Here is a 27,073-nt window from a genome sequence, read left to right as displayed (position 1 = left end):
CCCTGAAAAAGCAAGGACCCCCCAGTGCCCCCCCCCCCCCCGGGGGGAAAAATCCTAGCTACGCCACTGTCTGTGAAGGTCCGAAAACGCTGGAAATTAAAAGCCACGTTAACGTGAATTTTTGTTGCACGTGGTCGTAACACGAAGCTATTACGTAATAGCTTCATGGTCGTATCATGCATGCACTGTACTGCGTGCACGTCTGTATAACGTATTTCGATATGGCTGTTGGCTGTGCGAAAGACAAAATCAGAGAGCAAGAAGTGGAAAGCGCGTACCCGATTTCGTTTTCGCTGTCTGCGTTTTTCCAAACAGAATCAGGGGGTAGAAAGCGTGTTCTGATTTTGTTTTTGATATATAACAAACACAGGTATAGAATGAGGTATCAGAGAGGACCAAAAGTATTTCTGATTTCATTCTTCTGTTTTTGATCTTCAAAAATGAAATCACAACGGGGTTTTTCTCGTTGTGATTTCGTTTTTGTGTTTTCACAGACCAATCCATGAGGTTGACTTCCGTTTTTGCTCTACGAAAATCGGGAATGAAAAACGAATTATCCATTAGTACCCTGATTTCAATGCCTAAGAAAACGACATTCCTTCATTTTACTGGCCTTAGATAAAACGCACATTCCAGTCCATAATGTACTAGCCATACAAAACGTATATTGTATTGTATAGTGACTATAGTCTATGATTGATTTTGTTTATCATTAATTCTTTATCACAAAATCCCAACCTATTTATGTGGCTTTCGTAAGTTGTAATGATTTTACGTTTCAACATTATTCGTTGAGGGATTTACCGGTCATAATTATCAGACCTGAAATAAATTGAATTGTCAACTATATAGAGCGTTTTAGCCATACATTAAAAACGCCTATTTTGGTCTGCATCAATTGCCTGTGCTGTATCAGAGCATATCTCTAAAATGACCGATATCCGACGAATATCAGATAGGATCCTGTACAAAATTTACCGTTGAGTATGAGACCATATTCATCAATCTAGAGCGCACGCGCAAATGCGTGAAATATACTACGCGTAAAAGCAATGTGATGAGCAGCATAGATCACAATTACGCTCATTGACGTCATAATGAACTACATGTAAGTCGCATGTCAATGACCAAAATTGATCCTAACGTGATGATAAGTGATATGGCTTGTTAAATCAAATTTTTCCCTTTTTTTTGGGGGGGGGGGTTGTATAGATGACAATTATTTATAATTATATTGGATGGCTTTATTTCATGAAATACTAGCAATATTCCATTCGTTAGGTCCAATATTCCGCTCATCTGCATGCGATTCGTCGAATATTTTCCCAAACTCTTGGAATATTTCTTGTATACCGTTATGAGCCATCCAATATGATATAAATAATTATAAAATTCCAGTCTAAAACAAATAACAATTTGCAAAATTGACTTTTCCAATAGTATGCAAATATATCAGGCCTTGAGAAAGTATAGTGGGAATTATTTATCCGAGGTTGGACTGGCAATCACTATTTTTCCCCCGAGGGGCGAAGCCTCGAGGGAAAATGGTTACATTGCCAGTCAAAGCAAGGATTAATAATTCCCACTATGCTTTCGAAAGAAACGCCTGTATTTGTTTTATATCCCTCTTTAACTTGTATACCTAGTCCTTGCTGATTTGCAACGAATCTAGACTAATTCTTCTATCAGACCAAGTCCTTACTAGTCTTAGCCCTGTCGAGCTAATGATAGCCAGTCCGTGGGTAGGCTTCGCGCGCGACTGCACTTAATGGGAGGTGCGCTGCGCTGCGCCGCTGCAGTTGCACTCAGTCTCAAGACGATTTGGTAAGCGAGCAGGCTTACTTATTTTTAAAGGGATGGTCCGGGCTGAAAATATTTACATCTCAATAAAAAAGTAAAATTAACAGAGCAAAACGTTTGATAAAATTTTAGAATATGACACTTACCATGTGGTATCATATAAACCTCTATTTTATTAGCGATTGAGCCCTTAGTCTATCCAGGTCGGTTGTCCTCGTAGTAGGCAATTTAATAGCACGTTGGTCGGTTTTCCCGCTGAGACTCGTGCAAAGACCATCGCTAAGTACCTTATTCATATGTCTTCATTCATTATCGAACGGTCCCCACTAGTTATTCAATTGCATTCTACCAAAAATAATATTTTAAATTGATAAAGCTGTTTGTTCAATTTATAATAATTTTCATGATGTATTAAAGAGAGGTTACATTAACAGGTTTATCAATGACATATTTTATGTAGGCCTATACTTGGAATAGTTTTTATTCTTTGTCTTGTTGTTGTTGTTGAGCCTTACAAGCGTCCGATAAAAAAAAATAAAAGTACACATGACAAGCATGCCAATAAACAGTTCTATTACGAAATATTATAGATCCTGAAGGACTAGTATTAGATTTGGAGGATGAACGGATGATTTGGACAGACACCTTACTTGAGAAGATTGAAAGTGCAAACCTCGATGGATCATCAAGGAATACTATCATTTTTACCGGCCTTTACCTGCCATGGAGTATCACACTCTCCTACAAGAGAAAGTAAGAAGTTGGCTGAAACTATTTATTCAAACTCTGCAGGGCCGCGAAACCGGGAAGGGGGGGGGGGTGGTCTGCGGAGGCTGGAACCCCTGTAATTTTGTTTTCACTTTTTCCAGTAAACTATAAAAAAATCAAATGACCAGCAAAATGTGATTTTAGTCATGTTCAGCCCCCTCGGCTCAGTCTTCTTCCCTTCACTTGAGCGCATATGGTAATCCTCCTATGAACCAACAGCATGCGGTGCCACTGAGAGTAGGCCTATGGGGATTTAATTGGACCGGCCGTTAAGAAGCCGTAAATTAAACATGGGTATAATACCTCATCCGTACTTTTCTTTCTGTTTTTCAGCGTTTCTCTCAAGTTAAAAATTACACCTTATTTTGGTTGCCGAAAAATAGGGGACCGGGCCGGCTCTCCTTCCCTTGGATTCCCGCCTGATTTTCTGTTCAAATAATGTACTTCTTTATTTGATTCTAGGATGCTGTATTGGACTGAGCACGGGGATGGGGTGTACATTGGGGCAAAAATTGAAATGGCCACCAAGTATGGTTTTAATCGTCGCGTGCTCGTATCAACTAACATCTCGCAACCAAACGGCCTGGCACTAGACAGTCAAGGTAATAATATCCTTTAAATGGTTGTCAAATTTCATTTATATCAACGATTCAAATCCAGGAAGATATTTTGCCGTATTTTTAAAAATGTATGATATTACACTGTCAGAAACTGTCTTTCTCGCTTTCACCACTCCCACCCCCCCCCCTCTCTGTTTAACTCGTATATTCTTTTCATAAAGTGAGTGTGTATATATTGAACATCTAGATTAACAATTATTTCTATATGAAAGGAAGAAATGATTCCTTTTTGGTTACCAATATAATTGTTTATTTCCATATGATATTTTCATGCTGTCATTATTTCGGCCTGCACAATTGTGAAAAGGCCATGATCACTATCATACATGAATTTTGAAAGTAAATGGTTATATTACATAGGTTATGTAGATTCGAATCAGTGATAGGTCAATACGCCATCACCAGACAATAGCTGCGAGGATCGCATTTGTTATATTCTAGGTTTTGACGTCACCTCAGGGAATACACTGCGTTGTATTGTCAATTGCGGCGTTATATTCACTAAGGTGACGTCACTCGCTGCATACAAGTTGCGTAACAAGGTAGTTTATTTGATGTACACGCTAATGTTAACACATCGATTACATGAAGAAAGCGCTTGATGTATTAAAAAAAAACTATTATGACGAAGATAGATCAGAGCTGTAGCAAGAATTTCGGGTTTGAGCCAGATGACGAATGCAACTTCTGATGGCGAATCCACATAGACTATAATATAACAGATATTGCCTGGTCTATCGTTTTAATAAATAACATTTCAACTCCCCTCCGAAGCTATATTTTTCCCTCGGGATAATATTTTCCCTCAGCGCTGCGCGCTTCGGGCAAATATAATCCCTTGGGAAAAATATAACTCCGTCGGGGAGAGGAAATGTTATATTCAACATGTTCAAACTCTAGGTAGGCAATATCTGTATAATATCGCATGAAACGTGAACATAATAATCTCATCACACATCACTGATCAGTTTACACGACTGTTAGATCACATGGTCAAGGTCAAAGTTCTTTTAGGGTCAATGAACTTGTATAAATGGTGTCTTTTGCGAAAAGTTGTTTTAAAAGTCAGCACTGCTGCTATATGTTAAATCGTGTAATGCAGGTGGGACAGTCAGAGGCATTCAACTTAGTATAGAAATAGTGATATTTTTAATATGCCTAGCACGTATCCCGTTAAGAATCTTTACCGTCAGAGATAGCGCTTCTTGTTCGGTCACCACGGAAGTAAATAAAGAATAAACTAATGGTAAAAATTTATAGAGCGCACCCATTGTCCAAAGAACGTACATGGTGCAACCCCCCCCCCCCCAAGTTATCTTGCATATTCATAATACAAACAATTTTTTTTTTTAATAAACCTTTGCTTACACGATACTAAAGAGCAAGCATTGTCGTCACCTTGTTATCATGGTTATATAATCCATAATATATTAAGCTTCTTTCGTGATTTTTCTAGTGCAATTTTTTCCAGCTTGTCTGTGATTCTGAGCATTATACATGTAGTTGCATATCATTAAATTCAAATATAATTCGTAAGTAGCCAAAAGAAAACTCCTTTAAAAAAATAATTTTCCGCCTAAGTATTATTTAGAATCCATATTCTGAGCATTATACATGTAGTTGCATATCATGAAATTCAAATGTTATTCGTAGGTAGCCGAAAGAAAACTCCTTTAAAAACATCCCTTTCCGCCTAATTATTACTGTCCTCGTCATCTACCCCGGCTCATCTTCATCACCATCAACATCACCATTAAATTTTAAAGTCACAAGGAAGACTTCCCTTTCACCTATTACAGAACAGCGCCTATACTGGACGGAAGGATTTTATGACGTCATAGAATCAATAGATCTCGACACCCTAGAACGTCAGGTGCACGTTAACACAGAATCCGGGGGTGCATTTGTTTGGGGGATATCCCTCTACTTCGATTCAATCTACTTTACTGAACTTGGGTCCGCGATGCTATATGAAGCTGATCTTGGAGAAGAAGAAATACGGATCGTGAGCGTCCATGCATTTCCTGTTCATGTAAAAATCTATGCAAGTGAGTAGGCTAATGTGTGTGCAAGAGGGTGGATGTGAGGGTGTGTGCGTGTGTGTGTGTGGGTGTAGGCATAAGTGTGGGTGCTAGCATATTCTGTAATAGGTCTATGGTGCTAGGCTGCGCGGGCTGCACGTATACATGTACGTTTGTGTGTCCGTGTGTGTGCTGGTGGTGTGCATGGGGGGCATGGGGGCAAACAATGTGAATGTATTACTCACCATTTCTGACATACAGTGTAGCCTGCTTTGTTTAAGAATATTATATCTTTTTTTGTATTTCAATAGTTTGAATTTGAAAAGTATACATTAAACTTTGATCACAAATACCACAAAAACACTAACATACGTGTGTTAGATTCATTGTTTTAACGAGTACTTTAATTCATCCAAGGGAGTACTCATCAGTCAATTAAATGATAGCTCTATGGCTGAAATATAGTGAATAAAAATATAAGCATGTAAAATGTATACAGACATATGTTAAATCGATGCGAGAAAATCTTACTCACTGAAAAGAGCAATTATAAAAGTTGTGTAACTTCTAAAGGTTTTCATGGCGAAGAAGAAGAGTAGTGGGGTTCAGGGTATACCATGTATCTTTTGTGGGCAATTTTTGGTCCTTAAAAGGACCATCCAAACTCGACGTTTCGACTATTGTTTGCTTGTCTTCAGGAGAATGAAGACGACAAGAACACACCTGTCAAAACCTCGAGTATGGGTGATCCCTTTCTGGTCCTTTTCAGGACCAACAATTGCCCACCAAAGTTACATGGTGTACAGTGAAAGTGAAATCCACAATACATGGACTTTCTTTTCTTTATCTTTGTTTTGATTGATTTTAAAGTTAAAGCCCACCTCATAAAAATTTTGATTTGAGTAAATAAACAAAAATCAAACTAGCATAATGCTGAAAATTTCATCAAAATTAGATGTAAAATAAGAAACTTATGAAATTTTAAAGTTTATCTTATTTTTCACGTAACAGTGATATGTACATCTCAGTCACATGCAAATGAGACAGTCGAAGATGTCTCGCACTCACTGTTTATTTTGTTTGTTATTGTTTGAATTATACAATAATTAATTTCTTTACATATTTGACAATAAGGATCAACTTGACTGACCTATATACATGTAGTATTAAACAATGCTTATTCTACATACTCATATAAGAATTAATGGTCGTTTCACTTGACAATGAGGAGAAAAGTATAATATTTTATATTTCATATTATAAAATACAGAAGAAATAGTGAGTTGATGACGTCATTAATCTCCTCATTTGCATACCGTCCAGGATGTGTATATAACCGCTTTGTAAAAGTTTTGTAAAATTAAGAAGAACTTTTAAAATGTCACAGCTTTATCAATTTCATCCGATTTTGATGAAATTTTCCGTGTTATGCTTGTGGAATTTCTCTCTTTTTATTCAAATCAACTTTTTTCAAATCAACTTTTTGTTGGGGTGGACTTGGCCTTAAACTTATCTTATTTGATTCAGTGATTTATGTCAATGCCCTCTATTCATTTACCTGACATGATGCAGCTTATTTGGCGGGAGCAAGTTCTGTCTAGTTGTATAAGGATTGCACTCGGTCATAATGAAAGGAATAAACCTCTGTGTATTTATTTTTATCATAGATCTCACATGCCCTGATCCGATCAATTGCGAAGGCAACAGTGCGTGTGAGCTGATCGGATATGACACACCATCCTGTACTTGCCTGCCAGGGTATACTGGACCAACATGTTTGGATGGTAAGTTTCGTCACATGTGAAAACCAGTTTAACGTGTAATGGGAACGGTCATAGCTGTCTTAAGCAATCTTCCAAACGGACCAAACCACTTTTGAAAACAACCTTACGATGTGATGTTCAAGACCGCTGTGCTACGTATTGGTTTTTAAAGCGCAGGTAAAGACTCCTCTGAGAGCGTTCCAGTAGCAACCAGACGGTCTTACGTGAACCTGGTGAATTGGTTCTGGTACCAGTTTAGGAGAATGGTGATGAGAACGCCAGTAATCGATGTTTCAATCTGGTTTCCTAAAATTGTTTAAGGGAAACCAGTTTGAGAAAACATACTGAGAACGGGATCCAGGAGGCGATCTTAACGATCTTTCAATCCAGTTTTGAAAACCATCTCGCGAGGTGGTTCTGAAGACCACTTTTACTTAATGGTTTAAGTGCAGGTAAGGACTCCACTGAGAGAGTTCCCAGAACATCAAGCCCGCCTTATGTGAAGTGGTTCTGAAACCAGTTCAGGAGATGGGGGATGAGAACGCATAATCGAACCGATCTTCTAATCTGGTTCCCTAAACTGGGTTAAGCGATACCTGTTTTTTTTTATTGAGCATTGCTGAATTAAATTAGCCTATTCCATTTTTACAGTAATGCCGTCAAAGTATAAACCTCATTAACGATTTGATGATAACATGTATTAACTTGATATTTAGTCCTGAATCAAATTAATTTATCATTGGAGTACTGATCACTCTACCTTAAGCGTGTTTGTTGCAATGTACGAATAAAGGTTATTTAGTGGCAATATAAATAATATATTTCCCTTTCCTGCACTTAATAAAAGGATAAAAGATGTTTACCCAATTACGGTATTTAGTAGTTTGTTGGAGAACAGAAATTTCAAAATACGGCGTAAATTTCAGCAAATGTAAGAGCACGTTTCACCAATGAAGTGTGCTTTTAACCATTATTGTACCAGAATGGCATGCGTTTTCTCTATTAATCAACGTTGGTTAGTTCCTTACTCAACATTCTCAAATTAAGTACATGTATTTTTTCATTCTCCTGTTCGTTCTCATATGCCCATTGTAATTTGATATATTTATTGCAGAAATCACATGCCCTCTACCGTCTAATGAGAATCCCAGTACCCATTTTGTGGACCCCAGTCCGATATACTACAACGGCCAAGCCCTGGTTGAAGTCTGTGATAACGGTAACGATGAAAGAACGCATGTGTGCAATGGCTTCACAGGCGAGTGGTACACAACTACATTAATCTACTGCACTGAATATGGTAAGTATTACCTCTGAAAAACTGACCTTAAACTCTACGGAGACTTGAGAATTCAAAAGTAAGTATCTGCTTTGGTATGATGTAATGATTGGTTCTAAGACATTTTTCCCCTATTAACGCATACGTGAGTCAATGAATTTAGGATGGATTTGAGAATAGGCAGGGTTATGGGACACCGGGTATCACGGCGAGCATTTTTCCGCCTGCACCCGTCTACCAGCCGCCGGATTACAAACGCGTCAGTCACATCAGGCCAACCCAATGTTTGCATCGTAAAAGCCAGGCCTGATATATATGTACTTATTGTTGCCCCCGCATACCCATTCCAGGAGAGATAAGCAATAAATTGAGCGACCTGCTCAACGTCAGGACGTATACTTATATCATAATGATATTGCAGCCGAAACTGCTTAAACACAGACCAAGCGTTCCTATAAGTATGATGAGTGCCGGGCGCCCGCGAAGAAAACAACAGATGCTCTCTCTCTATATGAAGCTGCTCCAAAGATGGGCGGGAAGCTTGCTGCCAGCCAGATCTGCGCCTGGTGCTAACCTGCGAAACCTGTCCATCTGAAAACGAGAGAGGGCATCAGCCTTTTCATTGCGAGAGCCTGGCATGTAACGTGCTTTGAACATAATATTATGTTCCAAACAAAGAACTACAAGCAAACGAACCAGCTTCATTACACTAGGACATTTCGAAGTTAAGGAATTAACAACATGAACAACTGTTTGATTATCTGACCAAAATAAGACCTTAGAATTAGCTAGAAGAGCCCCCCACATACGTATACCGACTACTATTGGGAAAAGCTCTAGAAATGCGATGGAATAATTCTTCTCCAGTATTTCAGCTGGCCATTTCCCTTGAGCCCACTTATCCTGGAAGGATATACCAAAGCCAATGCTACCCGCAGCGTCAGTAAAGAACTGAAAATGAGCATTAGTTACCCATGTTGAGTGTGAAAACATAACTGTGCCATTGAAATCGGACAGAAACGTAAGCCAGGCCTGCATGTCCTCTTTTGCGCCGCGTGAAAGCCTTATCCGGTGGTTTGGGGTGCGGACCCCTTTAGTAAGATCGATAAGTCTCCTTAGGAAGGCTCTTCCGGGAGCCACGGCTTTACACACGAAATTAAGGCTGCCAATTAGCGACTGCAACTGCCGCAACGAGAGCTTATCTTTCTTAACAAAATCAATGAGCATTGCCTGTAACACGTTTACTTTCTCCTTGGGTACCCGAACTCTCTGCTCAGCCGCGTCGATTTCAAACTCGCTTCGCGCGTTAAGAGGTATTATGCCACCACTCAAGCGATCAATTTGAAGTCTCTTGCAGTAGGTCTATAGTGATTACCAATTCTTACAACTTATGAAAATTCTGAAATTTTTTCGAAATTTTTCAAACTTTCACATATCTACTTATTCAAACAATATTTGATTTTTCCTTTCCTCTAAAAACAACTTTTAAGTTGGGTTGGATTCCATGAGCGTGACAATGGCGGTTTTTAATAGGTACAGAAAGGTCTCCATTGTTAGCAGAACTTTGGTGATTCGCTTGTGACTTTATTGCAGAGAAAGGACGATTTTACCCAAGAACAAAGATATAGGACTATATTGTTCTCGTAAATGTAAATACAATTAAATAATGATAACATTATTGATATTCCCGAAACTGTTCTTCCTTTGCAATCTTCATAAACTTCCAGAACTATTTTTGATTTCTTTCATTTTCAGTATCTATCGATCGACTATAGCTTTTCCTCTGTAAGATCTGGCACCTATTGCTGTATACTGGTAGTAACTGATAATCTAAAAATATCAGAATTTAAAATATATGTATCTGTACCTTACAAGAATAATCCATGTGTCATGACCATTTTTAACAGTGTACTGTGTCAGACCTAACCTAGGAGGATAGTGTATTTTCAAAAAAAAAATGACAGTCTTGCGTGAAATATTAATATGTTCAGAGGATAGTAAAAATAAAATGTAATGTGTTATGACACTTATCTTTTCATTTTTGTTTATAAAAGTCCTGTTCCTCGTGTAAAACTTTGCACTTCATTATAAATATTATAATAAATACTTCAGGAAATAATATACCGTATATTCCTTCAGGGGCTAAGATATTCCTCACGGACCCTGCAGACAGCGCCATTTATGTGGGCGACAGCAGCGGACCGAACTTCTTCTCATCTTCCTTCCAAAAGCTGAATGTTTCTGGGGCTGAGGGCCCAGTTGGTGTGGATTACGATTACAGGAATGAAATGGTCTACTGGACGGATGAGGGTAGGGGGATAATCAGTAGGGCTAAACTTGATGGCTCAATGCAGGAAGTCTTGGTTGATGTGTTTGAAGGAGTTGGATGTAAGTCATCGTTTCACTTTATTGGAAAATAAAACACTTCAGTTCGATTAGATTTTATAAGGAGAACACTTTTTCTAGCAATATATTCATCTGTTGTATTGGCTTCCAATGAAACGAACTATGTCATAATTATAAGACCTGAAACGAATAGAAATAGCTACAAGATATCCATTGCTATTTGCAACACTGACTTTTAGTTGTTTCGAAATTTCCCGATCTAATAATATATATCTTAGGCCAAAACCGATTTTAATATAATTATTATTGAAGGACTGGCTATATTTAGATGTTCCATTTGAATATTAATATAGATTAATTTAAAAGGGTTATTTTTGTAGGGCTTATTTCCTTATAATGATTTGGAATTATTTTCATCCACATAATATCTATAACAAGTTGGTAAAACAAAATACATAGTATAGTTTTATCATCGTGACCGATATGTAGTTATTCTGATTACGACCTTGGGGCTGTTAGTAATAGAGTAATTCATATTTTGGGGGTGATACCAATATATTGGGCAGTAGAACATTTTTCCAAGTCAATTTATTCAATTTTTTTAATCAACGGGGTAAGACATGTGGGGGACGTATATTGCCACATCAACTGAAAACTTTTGAGGGGATAATTGCCTCACCCTGTTGACATGCAAACTTTTGAGGCTGACTTGGCAAGATAACATATTTCGCCATAATTACGCATAACTTGTTTAAAACTCAGCTTTGCAAGATAAGGTTATTAAACCATGCTTAAACCTGAAACAATGAGCACTACTAAGTTGACTTGGACAAGATTAAAATATTTCGGTATCGTGTCAAGTCGCACTGCAAAAAACGCCGGTGTCAATTTAACACCTGCCTGGTATCTACATGTATATTCGAAAACATCAGGAAAGTGCTAAAACATTGAAAGATTAGTGTTGTTTAAATGCTTATCTGGTGTTATAGTAGCCTTAAGCCGAAGTGGTGCTGTTCATCACCTCTCTCTAATTTGAAAACTCGGGATGGTGCAGACGGCCCTAGAAGGGCCGTCTGCACCATCCCGAGTTTTCTGTCTCTCCTTTTTGCGGTATAGAGACCGAGCCGGGGTTAAATCAACACCGGTATTTTTGCAGTATGATGGCACTTTAAAGTTTCCGTACATTGTATATACGCTAGTAAACAGATCTATTACGGATATTTTATGTAGATCCTGAAGGATTAGTATTGGATTTGGAAGATGAACGGATGATTTGGACAGACACCTTGCTTGAGAAGATCGAAAGTGCAAACCTCGATGGATCATCAAGGAATACTATCATCAACACCGGTCTTTACCTGCCATGGAGTATCACGCTGTCCTACAAGAGAAAGTAAGGAGTAGGCTAATACTTTGCATGGCCCAAGAAACCTGGAGGTGGAGGGGGGGGGGGGGGCTGCGGGGACTGCAACCCCTGTTAACTTCGTCAGTAAATACTTATGTAAAAAAAAAAAAACAATAAAACGTGAAAATGACCATCAAATGGTGACTTCGATTTTTTGCTCAGTCCCCTCACCAAGTCTGAAAATCTTTTTGCCTGAAGATATTTGAAATCATCAGAGAAGATTTTTGATTTCGTATAAATTATAGGCCTGCTTGTACAACGCGAAAAAGAAGTAGGATTGATGCACTTGTATCCACAGGGGTCGATCCAGCTTTTGCTAGTGGGTGAGGGGCGGGGATTTATATCTATATTTACCTTGATTAGCCGCTCGAAGAGCTGAAAGGTTTTTCTATTTGTCGTTGTTTTGTTTTTGTTTCGTTTTAGGGAGGGGTAGTAAGACGAAGGTTTCAGTAAATTTCAACGTTTGTTTTACAAACCAGATAGGTTACCCCATACAGTTTTTGTCTCACCTGCATAGCAGAGTGAGACTATAGGCGCCGCTTTTCCGACGGCGGCGGCGGTGGCGGCGGCGTCAACACCAAATCTTAACCGAAGGTTAAGTTTTTGAAATGACAGCATAATTTAATGAAACTTAGTCATAAGGTTAATCAAGTATTACTAAATATCCTGCCTGAGTTTCAGGTCCATGATCAAGGTCAAAGGTCATTTAGGGTCAATCAACTTAGACCATATTGGGGGAATCAACATCAAAATCTTAACCTAAGGTCAAGTTTTTGAAATGTCATCATAACTCAGAAAATATATGGACCTAGTTCATGAAACTTGGACATAGAATTAATCAAGTATTACTAAACATCCTGCTTGAGTTTCACATCACATGACGAAGATCAAAGGTCATTTAGGGTCAATGAACTTTGGCCAAATTGGGGGTATTTGTTGAATTACCATCATAACTTTAAAAGTTTATTGATCTAGTTCATAAAACTTGGACATATGAGTAATCAAGTACCATTGAACATCCTGTGTGAATTTCAGGTTACATGACCAACGTCAAAGGTCAATGAACTTTGGCCATGTGGGGGGGTATCTGTTGAATTACCATTATAACTTTGAAAGTTTATGGATCGGATTCATGAAACTTGGACATAAGAGTAATCAGGTATATTTGAAGATCCCGTCCGAGTTTCAGGTCACATGACCAAGGTCAAATGTCATTTAAGGTCAATGAACTTTGGCCATGTTGAAGGTATTTGTTGAATTACCATCATATCTCTGTAGGTGTATCGGTCTAGTTCATAAAACGTGGACATAAGAGTAACCAAGTAACACTGAACACCTCGTGCGAGTTTCAGGTCACATGACCAAGGTCTAAGGTCAATGGACTTTGGTCATGTTGGGGGTATTTGTTGAATTACCAGTACAACTCTGTAAGTTTATTGGTCTAGTTCATAAAACTTGCACATACGAGTCATCAAGTATCACTAAACATCTCATGCGAGTTTTAGGTCACATGACCAAAGTCAAAGGTCGTTTAAGGTCAATTGAACTTTGGCCATTTTAGTGGAAATTATTAGATTGCTGTCATAACTTTCAAAGTTTATAGACATAGTGTATACAATGTGGATTTAGGGGTAATCTAGTATCACTGACATGTTTTAGGTCACATGATCAAGGTCAAATGTCAATGAACGTAGTATTGTCTCAATATATGAATGATGTTTTTTGTGAATAATTTTTTTATAGTAGTTTTCAAAGTCAGCACTGCTGCTTTATTGAATCGCGTGATGCAGGTGAGACCGCCAGAGGCATTCCACTTGTTTTTTATTTCATGTTTTGTTTCATATTTCATGTAAAAATCACAAGTTTATAGCAGTGTTAGTATTTATGAATGCAAGCATTATGTGTAAGCTAGCTTACGAATCGATGCCAGCGCGTAGCGCGATATACTGACCAGAAAAGGAGGATTGTTTGCAGTGACTCCTAAAGAAGGCTTTTAAACAATGCGAGCGCGAAACGCGAGCTGAGAAAAAGGTGATACTCAAACCTGAAATCGGGACGTTTTGGACACGTTTTATAATATAGAAAAAGATGCGCACAGTATGTCATGAAGCACGAAGCAAATAAGTGTGCCTAATACGCCAAATCAAAAATGCATGTTGCAAATTTGTTTTGCTTCTATAGAAAAGCGAGACGATAGGCGCCACTTTTCCCATTGCGGCGGTGACGGTGGCAGCGTTGTCAACAGTGAAATCTTAACCAAGGATAGGTTTTTAAATTGTCATCATAACTTGAAAGTATGGACCTAAGAGTAATGAAATATCACTGATCATCTTGCATAAGTTTCAGGTCTCATGACCAAGGTCAAAGGTCACGGATTTTTACCGGTTATGTTTGTGCGCATCCCTATCTGCGCATATTTTTTAAACATAATTCTGAACCATAGATACTTATTTGTTATGTGTTATGCCCTATACAAAAACTGACCATTACTATTATTATTATGTACAATTTGGTGAAATCTAGATGGATTTCAATTGAGTAATAGGAATATGAACTCAACGTTGTGATCCCACGGGTTCTAAAAATCATTTTCGTTGCGTATTTCCGGAGACCTTTCAGATGGGTGAAATTCAAAGCTCGATAGCAAAAAAATAGCACATAAACCCATGTTAATCGTTGCATATTTGGAAAATCTAAATTCTAAAGAATAAACTCTGTGCAAACTTTGGAAAAAATGACATTGATTTCATTTAACTGAGGAACGTCCTAATAGCGCTCAATTAGCGGACTTTCTAAGCTCAGTAGCAAAAAAATAGCACATGAACCCATGTTAATCGTTGCATATTAGGAAAATATAGATGCTAAAGTATAAACTCTGTGCAAAGTTTGGTGAAAATGATATTGATTTCATTTAACTGAGGAACGTCCTAATAGCGCTCAATTAGCGGAATTTCCAATGGAGAAATATAATGGTGATGAAAGATCCATTACGTTTCACCATATCTTGCTAATTGTGGTTTTTATTTCTTATTAATATTTTTAATTGATTTATACTGGGACTAAAAGAAGGATGAATGAAGAGAATTGAAGAGAAAGGTATGAAAAGGGAATAAAGGGGAATAATGTAGTATATAGAAACAAGTAAAATAAGGAATAGGGAATATATTTGATAATTAAAAAAAGGAAAAAAGAAGGAAAAGGGAAACAGACATTGTGTGCATAGAGGAATTATTGCTACTTTTTCTATTGTTTCTTTTATTATTAGCATCATACAGTATTTGATTTATGTGGACATATAACAATAAGGACTCTTCCAAATCACGATAGGTGCAATAGTGTTCAAGGAGGAATCAAACTTTGTTTCCGACAATAAAAAATAAGAATAGTATTTCAAAGATTATTCTCTCGTAGGATAAAATACAAAAATATAGTGAGTAATGTCCTAACCTTTTAATAACTGCATGATCTTGAAAAAAAAAAATCAGCTTTACACATGTATATGCTTCTCTGTTTTTTGTTTTTTTTATACTTTTTATTCAAATCAGCATTTTGTTGAAGAAGATTTCTCCTATAATAAAACAGAGGCCAATAACACTGTAAAAATGGAAGCTACAAATATAGATTCAAACAGATGGATGTGAAAATCAGAATACGATCCAAGTTGAAAAAAAAAGAGCAAGAAAGGTACAAGAAAACGAGAGAGAAAGGAACAAGACAACATAACTTTAACAACATAATCGAACCTCTAAGCGTCTCTGATGCAAAAACTTTTGGCACTATTTTTCAGCAAAGTTTTAGGTATCATGCGCGGCGCATTGCACCTGCAGCTAGACGCTGCGCTGCAAGCCAGCAGTAATGACAGTAATATTTATTCTCAGATCACCCCAACGGGTATTGGAGAACACAACAATATTTGAAACATATTTACACTTGAATTTAAACATATTTACAAAAAATATATATGAATAAAAAATACAAACAAGAAACCCACATATTTCACTGAAATATTATGATAACATATTATAATAAGATATAAATAAATTATTTCTTGAATTACTAAATTCTAGAATTAACAGAAAAAAGTAGAACATGATGCGTACAAAGGCACCAGCAGCAAACTAAGTACAAAAACTAAACGGTTTATCAAATAATACATATGTGGTATCTATATCTATATAGTAATCAAGATAAATTATTAAAAGACAAATAAAACGAAATAAATGAATACTTCTATTCTTTTATTACTCTCTCAGAAGCGGAGCATAATTATTTTACAAAATTTAGCCAGATTTAGAAGTGTGTTTAATTTAGCTGTGTTGAATAATTTTTCCATTTTGTAAGTGTTAGGCCTCTTTGTGAAGTGTAGGAACACTATACGCGCTAGCAGAAAATTCTAACTTGTAAGAGCACATATTTTGATTGGCCAATTCGGTTTAGTAAGGGAGCGGCCTAAAAGGAGTTAAAATGAGCGCTAATAGCCAGAGTGTTTATTTTTATTATAATATTGAAAGACAACGGATCTATTGCATGCAACTTAGACATATGGTAATGTACCACTGATCATTTCAAGTTCAGATCATCATCACAATATTGATCAAGGTCTGAGGTAAATGAACTTTGTATTTTATTGTGATATGAATGGTGTCTTTTGTGGATACTCGTTCCTCATACAGTCATCATGGTCATAGTTGTGTTCAAAATCAACACTGCTGCTATATTGAATGGAGTAATGCCGGCGGGACTGCCAGAGGATTTCCACTTGATACAAAATATTATGTTTGTTACCCATTAGTCACCAATCCTTCCTAGTACTAGATTTAGAAGGAACGAGAAACCGTTATTAAATCTTGTAATTTTACAATGTATTTTCAGATCCGTTTTACATGGTTTGAGACTCATTTGCTTTCTGATCAATCAATTTACTTTTTTGTTTCTTATTAGGATGCTATATTGGACTGAGCATGGGGATAACTTGTTTATTAGCTCAAAAATCGAGATGGCAGAAAAGGATGGTTTGAATCGTCGTGCGCTTGTCTCAACTAGAATCAAGCAACCCAACGGCCTGGCATTAGACATTCAAGGTAATCTGGTAATAGTATCCTTGAAATGGTCAACACATTTCATTCATATTGACGAGTCAAAATAAATTTTCATCATGGTTTACATGTATATAATGTTAATGATAATGATGATAATTATAATAATGTAAAATATTACAACGTCAACCCCCCCTCTCTCTCTATCTCTCTTGCTCTCTATTTCGCTCTCTTCACCTCCTATTAATTTATGATCATGAAAATAGTGAGTGCATAAATTATAACCAATGAAACTCTTAAGAAATCATCATAAAATTATTACTTTGTCAATTAAGAATTATGTTTGTATGAATGATATGATTCCCTATTACAGAACAGCGCCTATATTGGACGGAAGGATTTTATGACGTCATAGAATCGATAGATCTCGACACCTTAGATCGCCAGGTGCACGTTTACACAGAATCCGGGGATGCATTTGTTTGGGGAATATCCCTCTACTTCGATTCAATCTACTTTTCTGAATTGGGGTCCTCGCTGCTATATGAAGCTGAAATTGGGGAAGAAGAAATACGGATCGTGAGCGTCCATGCATTTCCTCTTCATGTAAAAATCTATGCAAGTGAGTGGGCTACTTTGTGTGCAAGAGGGTGTCTTTACAAAGCAAAGGTCTGTGGACAGTTCAAAGAATCACTGCCAGTAATGATGGTCTTGTGTAAAATATGTATAAGCGCTGAATCGTTGCAATGCGACCGTAAAACAAAATCATGAGAACTACTGTAGTTGTACGTAGATTTATTTGGAAAAAAAAATAAAAAGAGACCTAAGAGATAGTTTAGAATTGTAGTGATCGTTTGTGATCTGATGAAGGAATTTTTGGTGAAGGACTGCGTAATCTCGTCCCAGAATAAATGTCCAGAATGCCAGCCACAAAATGGTGCAATTGGCGGAGCAAAGTACTGTCAAGTTTTATACTGATTGCTTTCGTTCATGATGAGAGGAATACGTCTGTGTATATACACATTTTTATCCTCATAATTATATAGATCTCACTTGTCCTGATTCGAGCCACTGTCAAGGCCACAGTAGATGTGAGCTGATCGGATATGAAACACCTTCTTGTACCTGCCTGCCAGGGTATACTGGGTCAACATGTATGGATGGTAGGTATAGTAATAATAGCAATAGTAATACTAATTATATTTTATTTGGTAGCCACTTCGGTTTGAAAACTGCTCGACAATACGGAGTGGGCCCTGGATAACATAATACAATATGTTAATATTATACCCTTCTCCAATCTTAATGCTGAGCTCCTAGCAAGAAGGCAGAAGGTCAATTTTTCTAAATATTCGGTACGACACGGCCAAGGATCGAACCCACGACCTTTCACTCATGAGGCGGATGCTCTACCACTGATCCACCATGCCCGGTATAGTCGTAAATATAAGTATCAGAAACGTTAAAGAGTTGTTTTTCCTACCAGTGCATGAATCCCGCTTTTTGACCAAAAGTTATTATGCTGTTTCCTTACTAACCATGCTAACGTTTTTAATTCAAGTACGTATGTTGTTTCGTTGTGTTGTTTTCATCGGAATATATTCATTTTCATTTGATATTGCTGTACAGAAATCACATGCCCTCTACCTTATAATGTGAATCCTGATACCCACTTTGTGAACCCCAGTCCAATATACTATAACGAACAAACTCTGGTTGAAGTCTGTGATAACGGTAACGATGAAAGAACACATGTGTGCAATGGGTTCACAGGCGATTGGTATACAGCTACATCGATCGACTGCACGGATTCTGGTAAATATGATCTATTGTAATCAAATAATCAACTCCTCTCATCAACTGAGATGCGATGAGACCTGAGAGTGCAAAAATAAGCTTTGCTTTAATAGAGTACGATATCAAGATGGGTTTTAAGATTTGTACACTTTGTGAAATACCATGCATTTGATCATGGACCTTCAAAGAGATGGACGTTTAACGCGAGCCTTCCTTTGATGCAATGATGGCCACCCACCTAAATATGTGCGCCTTAGAACATACATATGTTTTGACAAAAGCGACTATCAAGGCGTATCAGGTCGTTTACACGGGAATACTTTTCCAGGTCTTGAATTCTGTTGGCGGATACTGGCGCTGGCTGATGTCATATATTTCATAATATACCTTCCTATTGACATGTTTCAGATTTGGAGCAGGAAAATAATTGAGAAACAGACGATATTTGTGACATTTTCGATCGCAAACCTCCTTTCCCTTAACACACTTAATGACCTCAATAGCTTTGAGATCACACAATATCTACATGCTGTGTGCATTGACGCTATATTATACATGGGGGAAACATGGGGAAATGGGGCTATAAAATCATAATATAGCCTCGACATTGAAACAAACATTCATTTACACAAATAAAACACATTGTTTACCAGGACTGCACAATGTTTTAAATAAATTATTATTTTCTGTGCACACAATCTCTGCTAATATCGATGTCTAATCACGAACTGCTCCTTAAAAAAAATCATGGCATGGCCCTGGGAAGCGGGGGTGCCTATTTTGTTCTTGGGGGTGCTGCGTAAAGTGTGTTATTTTCCATAGGCAGTGTCTTCTGTAAATCTGGTAGTTATGATAAATAGTAGAAATGTAACTAATACCCTTTTTACACACGCTAAAATTTCCTTAACCCCGTACTATAGGTGGGGCTAAATTGCTATTTAGCCCCACCTATAGTACGGGGTTAAGCTTAGCCCACTTTCTTTTTACACAGCATTTTTGCAAAGTGGGCTAACCCCACCTTTAGTACGGGATTATTTGGCCCTGCAAAAAAGCAGGGTTATCCCAGCAATTGCGGTGCTAAGAGCGATAGTACGGGGTTAAGATCGCTAGTGTAAAACGAAAGTGGGCTAAGCTTAACCCCGTACTATAGGTGGGTCTAAATGGCAATTTGGCCCCACCTATAGTACGGGGTTAAGGAAATTTTAGCGTGTGTAAAAAAGGTACGAGTGAAGTACTTGTACTACGAATGATCGACAAAAACCACTAGTCCAGGGTTAGCGAGTTTCGTGTGTGAAAAGCAAGCATTCCTTATCCGGGGTTAGAAAAAACAATTTGGCATGTGTGAAAAGGAAAAAAAATAGTACGGGGTTAAGGATAGTACGGGGTTAGCGATAGTCCGGGGCTAAGAAAATCCTGTGTAAAAAGGGTATAACATGACTTAAATTTTGTAGTAAAAACCCTTTTTGGTCAAATTTATCGGGACCAAAACGACCTTCATGTTGTAGTGAGACCCTTTTTCGTTTTGCTTGTTAAATTTACTTCACCACCCCTGCAAAAAAAAATCCCAGGTCCTTTACTCATGGCCTTAGTAACTGCGACCATAATATAATAAAAAAAATATAAAGATACTGCTATTTAGATAATAATGACAGTTGTATTCATTAAATAACCAATAAAATGTCCATCTCTTTGTATGTCCATGATATAAACCATTCTGTACGATAACTATCGTCTACCCCTGAGGATAAATAAGGAGCTCTCTACGATGGTGGTGGGCCAACCGGGTTTAAAGAACAAGACCGGTTACTAAAGAAAAAATTACATATCATAAACCAATTGAAACTTACAAACTACCTAACCCGGCAATGCAATGTTTACGCATTTTCACCGCTTACCAGTTGAGTATTTTGCTCAAGAATAGCTTCAATAGGGCTTCGAAAATAGACTTCCCTGTGCTTTTCCTCGGCCTCAAGACCGTGGCGTTATGTTGTGTTAAGACGTTGTGATTCCATGGGTGTTTTTTCTGGGTTTTTTTCAGATTACGCATTTATTTTGTTCATTTCGGTCACATAGAGATATCATAAATGCGTTTTCGTGCAAACTTAAATTGAGGAAATCTACAGCTTTGGAACAGTTTTTGTCATGTTCTATTTTCTGCTTATTTGGCGCATTTATTCAATTCTATTTGCATTCAGATATGTACCAAATTCTTCTGACCTACCAATCTAGGACCAGTAAGAGCAACGCAAAGAAATCACACAAAAAAAATAGTGAAGAGTTTTAGGTTTCCATCCATTTTGAGTACTGAATAATCGTCGGTACCATTTTCCTCTGCAAGTCGAAAACAAAATCGAATACATAACATGGAAACTAAAATAATAAACAATTTTTCCACGTACTACTCAATGGAATCACAACCCTCCTAGCACAATGTGACGTCACGTAATTGAGTTTTTTTTCTACGTACTCAGCTGTCAAGCGCGGGTGTTTTTACTCTGTACGTTATAGTTCCTACCTGTAAATATCAGTGCCGGTGTCATAGGCGAATTGGCCCGGGTACCGGCGGTCCAAAACGGCTAGCTGATTAGTACTGCCAGTACAATACGGCTAGTCGATCGGGCCCGCCAGATCCAAATGACTGGTTCAAATTTTTGCCGAAACGATAGGAGAGCCGCCGTTTGGTTCCTTAATTAAACAACATTTTATTTTTTTATTGTAAACATGGACCGTGATTTTTCTATCTAATGCGATGACATCTTGCACTACCTTAGGCATGGGGGTTATCTGTTTGCACACAATCCCCCTTTTGACATATATTATTCTCTGAAAATTGTGTCAAAATCTATATATCACAAATAAGATTTTTTATTAAAATTTGTCAACATTTTGCTTGCCCGCAGCTAAAAAAAAATCGTTCACCAAGTCTGCCCCCCCCCCCTCAAAACTTTTGCCTCATGCCACTGGGGTAGATAGTAGACTATTTTCTATTAAAATTGTTACTTTTCATAAGATGAAGTGCCCCCATTTTCCCCGTGCCCCTCCCACTTTCAAATTTGCTCCGCCACCCCTGATTATATTATTCGCCTTTTTCTTCATATGTATACATTTAGTGAAATATATAGCGTGATAATTGACCCGCGGACAGAACGTCGCACAGTGGGCCAGAATGAGTTGAAAGTGCGCCAAAATTATATTCCGTGTTAAATTTTTACTTTAACATGTTGACTATGGGTAATTTTGGGGGTAGAATCGACTGAACATAATCTAAAGCCGATTTGACGTCACCTTGATACCAAATTTTGATTGGCTACTTAAAACCTATCTGTGAAGACAAATTACGCTAGACAATGTGTAGTATATAAATTTTGTGTTATGTGCTACTTTAAGATTGACCAGAGTGAATGTTGGTTTAGGCTTCTCACATGCCTAAAAAGTGTGTATGAGATCCTGAAAATAATTTTATAGCATCAAAATGATCATTAATTAGATTTATAAAAAGAAAAAAGAAAATCTGAAAAATATTAACCGTGCTTTATGAAGTTGTGTTTACTTGTGTAAAATGCAGTGTATTTAGCACCAAGAATGTATTACTATGAGGAGGGTTTTTGGCTGAAATTATTCTACAAGTAAGTTTTAACTCTGGAAGAGTTGTGAGTATAGCCCTTATTTGCGTTAGCAACCTTTATTTTGTTTACATTTTGCCCGGAATTCATGTCATTTTCATGGAATGGAAGGGGAATCGTCCTCGCCGTGCAAAAGCGAACGGCAATGTACACCCATACGGTGCGCTACGATGACTGCGCGGTATAAAATTACCGTTTTTGAACAGGTTTCGGGGGTGTTGTGTCAAGTAAAATCGGCTCTCACATGGCAACGGGCAAAAACGGGCAGCTAAATTTGGTATCGTCTTAAAGCTTAGACATCAGAAAAAATGATGATGATAGAAATTAGACGGAAATCCACGGAAATCCAAACGTTTCTAATGTAAATGCAAAAAACATGGATTTCAGCCTATTTCGAGGAATAATCATACTATAAACCTCCTGAAAGGTGTCTTTTATCTACTTTGAACCCTTTCACACACAAAAAAGAATATATCAGGATTATGTTGGAGCCATTTCAGATTCCTACATGAAAAACCTCCTGGGAAATTGCCTGTTTTTCAACTAGGTTGTCATATACGCGACATTTCGCAAAATGTCACATTTTACGATTTGAGGTTGGAAATTAACAACCTTTATGCAAATTTCGGAATGAAATATTTTGCTGAAGTATTCTTCAAAGTGTTGTCTTTCAGCTGGGCATAACAAAAAATAAAAATCTGAAATTGCCCAAAATGACTTTTGGCGCACTTTTGTTTCGCCCCGGCCCACTGTGCGTCGGTGCCACATATACTTCAATGATCAGTGAAAAAATGACAATACAAAACTTGTAGCTGCCTAGTATCTCTTATTGCGCCAAGCTGTGATGATCGTAAAAAGCTACGACCAGTTTTGAGTCGTCATAAAATATGCACCTGTGTGTGTGTTTGCTTATGTCAGCACCAAAGCCCCCCCCCCCCCCCCCGAGTTCAAGGTCAATTTGGTGGCCCCTCATTTATACAGGTCAATTTGATGCCCCCTAAGTAATTGAATGTCAATTTGTACCCCCCCCCCCCCCCATGTGAAACATGAATGCGCCCCAGGCCAAACATCAAATTGCCGCCCAAAGGTCGAACATAATTATGATCAATTTTGCACCTCCTTACAGGTCAAACATCAAATGGCCGCCAACGCTCTTTTATAACCTTATTTAACCCCCTCCCCCCTTGTCCCCCTTCTTTTTCCCTTTCTCCTCCCTCCTTAATTCCCTCATCCTTTTTCCCCTTTTCTCTTTAATACTTTCCCCCATTTTTTGCGATCTCTTCTCCGAATCTCCCTTTTATTTTCATCTACATGTGTTCCCTTATCCTTTTGTGCATGTGTGTGTGTGTGTGTATTTGTCTCAATGAGGTGTCACTGAGAGTTCCTTGTGTTTTTGGCAGCCTTGTTGGACTATTAAGCTTTTAGTTCTTTTCTTGATATATTACATGCATTATTTTTATATTTTCTACTTACTTTCGGGGTTTTGGTGAGAACGCAGCAGTGTTTACCCCCACCCACCCTCAGCACACCAGTCGCCATCCCATCCTATTTCTTGCCCCGGTTTCTAACTTGAGTAATGAAGACATATAGATCTATACAAAATCGAAGTTCGCACCCCGAATAGCACAGGCGTACAAAGGGAGCACTCAGTGTGAATCTGGCGTCGTGGCCCCACACAGCTGTAATCAATAATTGGAAGTGTGCTAAAATAATGCATAAATTGTATTCCCAAAACATATATACATCTCTATGTCCCAAAATAAGATTCTCATATCGGCAACTGTGGGTGTGGTTGATTTGGAGGAGCCAATTGGTTGAAAAGGACCACTGGAATTTCACATTTTTGCTGTAGGGGTGTCAAAGTTGCATGAATGGCGTATAGGAACAAATCGCCTGGTCGGAACAAATCGGCTATGACGATCGCATCACACAACAAAATTCGGAACTAATCGGCGGATAAAGAGCCGCCGATTAGTTCCTCCAGCCCCGATCGGCTGCCCGGTCCAATTCGTCTATGGCACCGGCCGCACAGAAACGTTGTTAGCCTAACAGAGCACTAACAGTAAGCCCAGTCACATCTTTCGGATTGTAAAGTCAAAACATTTATTTTAGTGTGTAAGTAATGCATTATTGCAACATTAGGCATCGCTGCCACATTACCGGTTGTAACAGTGTCTCTGTTAGCGCATTGTTAGCGCTAACAGCGTTTCTGTGCGGTCAGTACAGGCCTACTCTTGGTTTTTAACTCAATACTATTCAATATGGTTTGTGCCCCTGTGGGCTCGCTCCGCCAAAGCATTGTGTCAAATCCGACTGGATCCGTCATCCGAAAAAGAAATGTTCTGACAGGCTCAGTTTTGACACTCTGCAATGTGTAAACTAGTTCCATAATCATGAATATTTTATCTTTGTGTTTAATTTTAAAAGCATAACCATCATGACCATAGATATTTCATTTCTTTTTCAGGATCGAAGGGAGCTGCGATTGGAATCTCCTATGGTTTGGTCACCCTCTCCGTTTTATCCGTGAAGCTGTGTGGGAAAGCCTGAGTGATCATCAAAATTAAGAATTTTTTGTCAAGTTGAGAACAAGTAAATCATTTCAGATTTTAAAAACAAGGTGATATTTTTAAAACCATCTGTGTTACATGTAGCCAATCATCTGTTTGTGGCTTTTCATTTAATTAGTACAAAATTATTGCAACTAGGTTTTTATTGTACTCGAGATAGGCATAAAAACCTCACTTTATATGTCATCCTTTTCACCTATTCCTTTATAATACTGAGAGGTGTTTTATGCATTGTTCTTATTTCGCCGTTTTATTTTAATATTGGTCGATGATATAACGAATTTTTATGCAAATCAGGTAGTCTTGGATATTCGTATGTTTGTAAGTAGTTTTATAATTATGTTTAAATCAACTATAGCATACTTTATATGGTGTTTTATATTAATCTAGAGTAAGTACCATCTATATATGTAGTTTATTCTACATGTGTAAATTACAATTATGGTATATGTACATATTGAGTAGAAAGTACATGGTGTGTACCACTTAATTTCAAAGATACTAAATAGGTAAAGCCTACTGCCCCTCCTGGAAAAACACATCATGAACACAGTGTATCGATACAGTCAATACATAGGTTAGTGTACTTTTATGAACACATGACCACAGTCATGACAGTGTGAACACAAAGTGTGATGTTTGTATCGCATAAAAATGGCACATAGTTGACACACACTGAAAAGGATCACATTGTGTGACCTATTTTCGTTACTGCGTGATAACGTCAACCTCACATTGTTTACATAGTCGGTAAGAAAACACAATGAAACATACGGTTGTTTTTTCACAGTGTGTTCACACTGTGTTTATATATTCATTCTACTGAAATAAATTGAAACAAATTTTACACTGGTCAACAGTGTGTGATCCCTCTGAACAAATTTACGAAAAATAGTGAAAAAATCCATTATTTTCGCAGTGTACACGTGAAGAAAAATCAATAAATTTTCCACACTGTCTTTACGTAGTTTCCACTGTGATAAAATAGGGACACTTATTCATTCATTAGTTGAAATAATAATGTGCGAGCGATAATTCAGCGTTGACACACTTTGTACCACAGTGTGAAAAATGTGTACTTATTTACCGCAGTGGAATCACTATGTAAACACACTGTGAAACTCAGTGTTATCACTGTATTTTACAGTGTCAGTGTGGTGACCATGGTTACTATGTATACTTTCAGGTCAGGCTAGCTTTTACATTATTTTGCTTGCTAAATTTAATCGACTCGATTGTTCAAATGTTTGGTTAAATACAACTCAGCTTTAGATAGTGTACTGTAGATATTTTCAGTTGGCCTTACTAAATAAGATTAAGGGTAATTTAGTTGATGATTTTGATTCTTTTGTAAGTGCCGCAATTGATTTAGATATTGTGATTTACTGTGTTACATGCAATACGCATGTAACAATTTAATCAATACACGTGTAAAAATTTAATCAATTTTCGCAAGTTAGTGCTACGAGGACAAAGGAACTTACATTTCCTCGCTAGGTAAACTTACCAAAGTATATGTAGTAGAATTGATTATTGTTTTATAATCGACGAGGAATGGATACATTGTCACCTTTGTTTACAAATTTAGCAATAAAATATGAAACAATTGATATTGCTCTTTGATTTAGATACTTTCAATTGTGAATTAATGTGTGTTTATGTGTGTGGGAGCGTACAATGTAAAAAATGAAGTGCTAATTTAGCACTTGTAGTGATTGTATAGTGACTGCACTACGCGTGCTGATTTTCTAGTTTAAATTTGAACTAGAAAATCAGCACTCGTAGTGCAGTCACTATACAAGCACTGTAAGTGCTAAATTAGCACTTATTTTTTTTACAGTATACGTTGGTGAATAGGGGCGCGGTGAAAAAGTATCAGATAGAGAACAAGACAGCCTATACTGACGTCATTTGAGTGTTACACGACTCAGACAATCCTCTTTTAATCAATAAAGTTTCTCTTTTTCTCCCCATGTTTTCACTAGTTAAACAAAACCATGGGGGTAGGCGCCCCGTGTCCCCTGTTGCACCACCCATTGCTTTAT

The 27,073-nt window shown here is 37.6% G+C and overlaps 1 protein-coding gene across 2 annotated transcripts in view; it reads left to right on the top strand.

Moving 5' to 3' along the window:
• Positions 1 to 26,638, top strand: part of LOC129271846 (low-density lipoprotein receptor-related protein 4-like) — a 57,035-nt gene extending 30,397 nt beyond the window's left edge. The window contains exons 1-12 of one of the 2 annotated variants that reach the window (XM_054909107.2): positions 2,397 to 2,553; positions 3,031 to 3,170; positions 4,988 to 5,236; positions 6,877 to 6,993; positions 8,087 to 8,272; positions 10,391 to 10,639; positions 11,828 to 11,990; positions 16,944 to 17,083; positions 17,412 to 17,660; positions 18,085 to 18,201; positions 18,668 to 18,853; positions 24,926 to 26,638. In XM_054909107.2, coding sequence (XP_054765082.2) covers positions 2,429 to 2,553; positions 3,031 to 3,170; positions 4,988 to 5,236; positions 6,877 to 6,993; positions 8,087 to 8,272; positions 10,391 to 10,639; positions 11,828 to 11,990; positions 16,944 to 17,083; positions 17,412 to 17,660; positions 18,085 to 18,201; positions 18,668 to 18,853; positions 24,926 to 25,008 — 2,004 coding nt within the window. In that variant the 5' untranslated portion in view covers positions 2,397 to 2,428 and the 3' untranslated portion in view covers positions 25,009 to 26,638. Of the gene's footprint in view, positions 1 to 2,396; positions 2,554 to 3,030; positions 3,171 to 4,987; positions 5,237 to 6,876; positions 6,994 to 8,086; positions 8,273 to 10,390; positions 10,640 to 11,827; positions 11,991 to 16,943; positions 17,084 to 17,411; positions 17,661 to 18,084; positions 18,202 to 18,667; positions 18,854 to 24,925 lie in introns of those variants that run through there. The other variant, XM_064106860.1, reaches the window with a different exon arrangement.
• The last annotated feature ends 435 nt before the right edge of the window (positions 26,639 to 27,073 follow it).

This window comes from Lytechinus pictus, chromosome 11 (assembly GCF_037042905.1).
Source record: "Lytechinus pictus isolate F3 Inbred chromosome 11, Lp3.0, whole genome shotgun sequence".
Classification (NCBI taxonomy): Eukaryota; Metazoa; Echinodermata; class Echinoidea; order Temnopleuroida; family Toxopneustidae; genus Lytechinus; species Lytechinus pictus.
The sequence above is the reverse complement of the archived record's forward strand: the minus strand, read 5'-3'. Positions and strand labels throughout refer to the sequence as shown.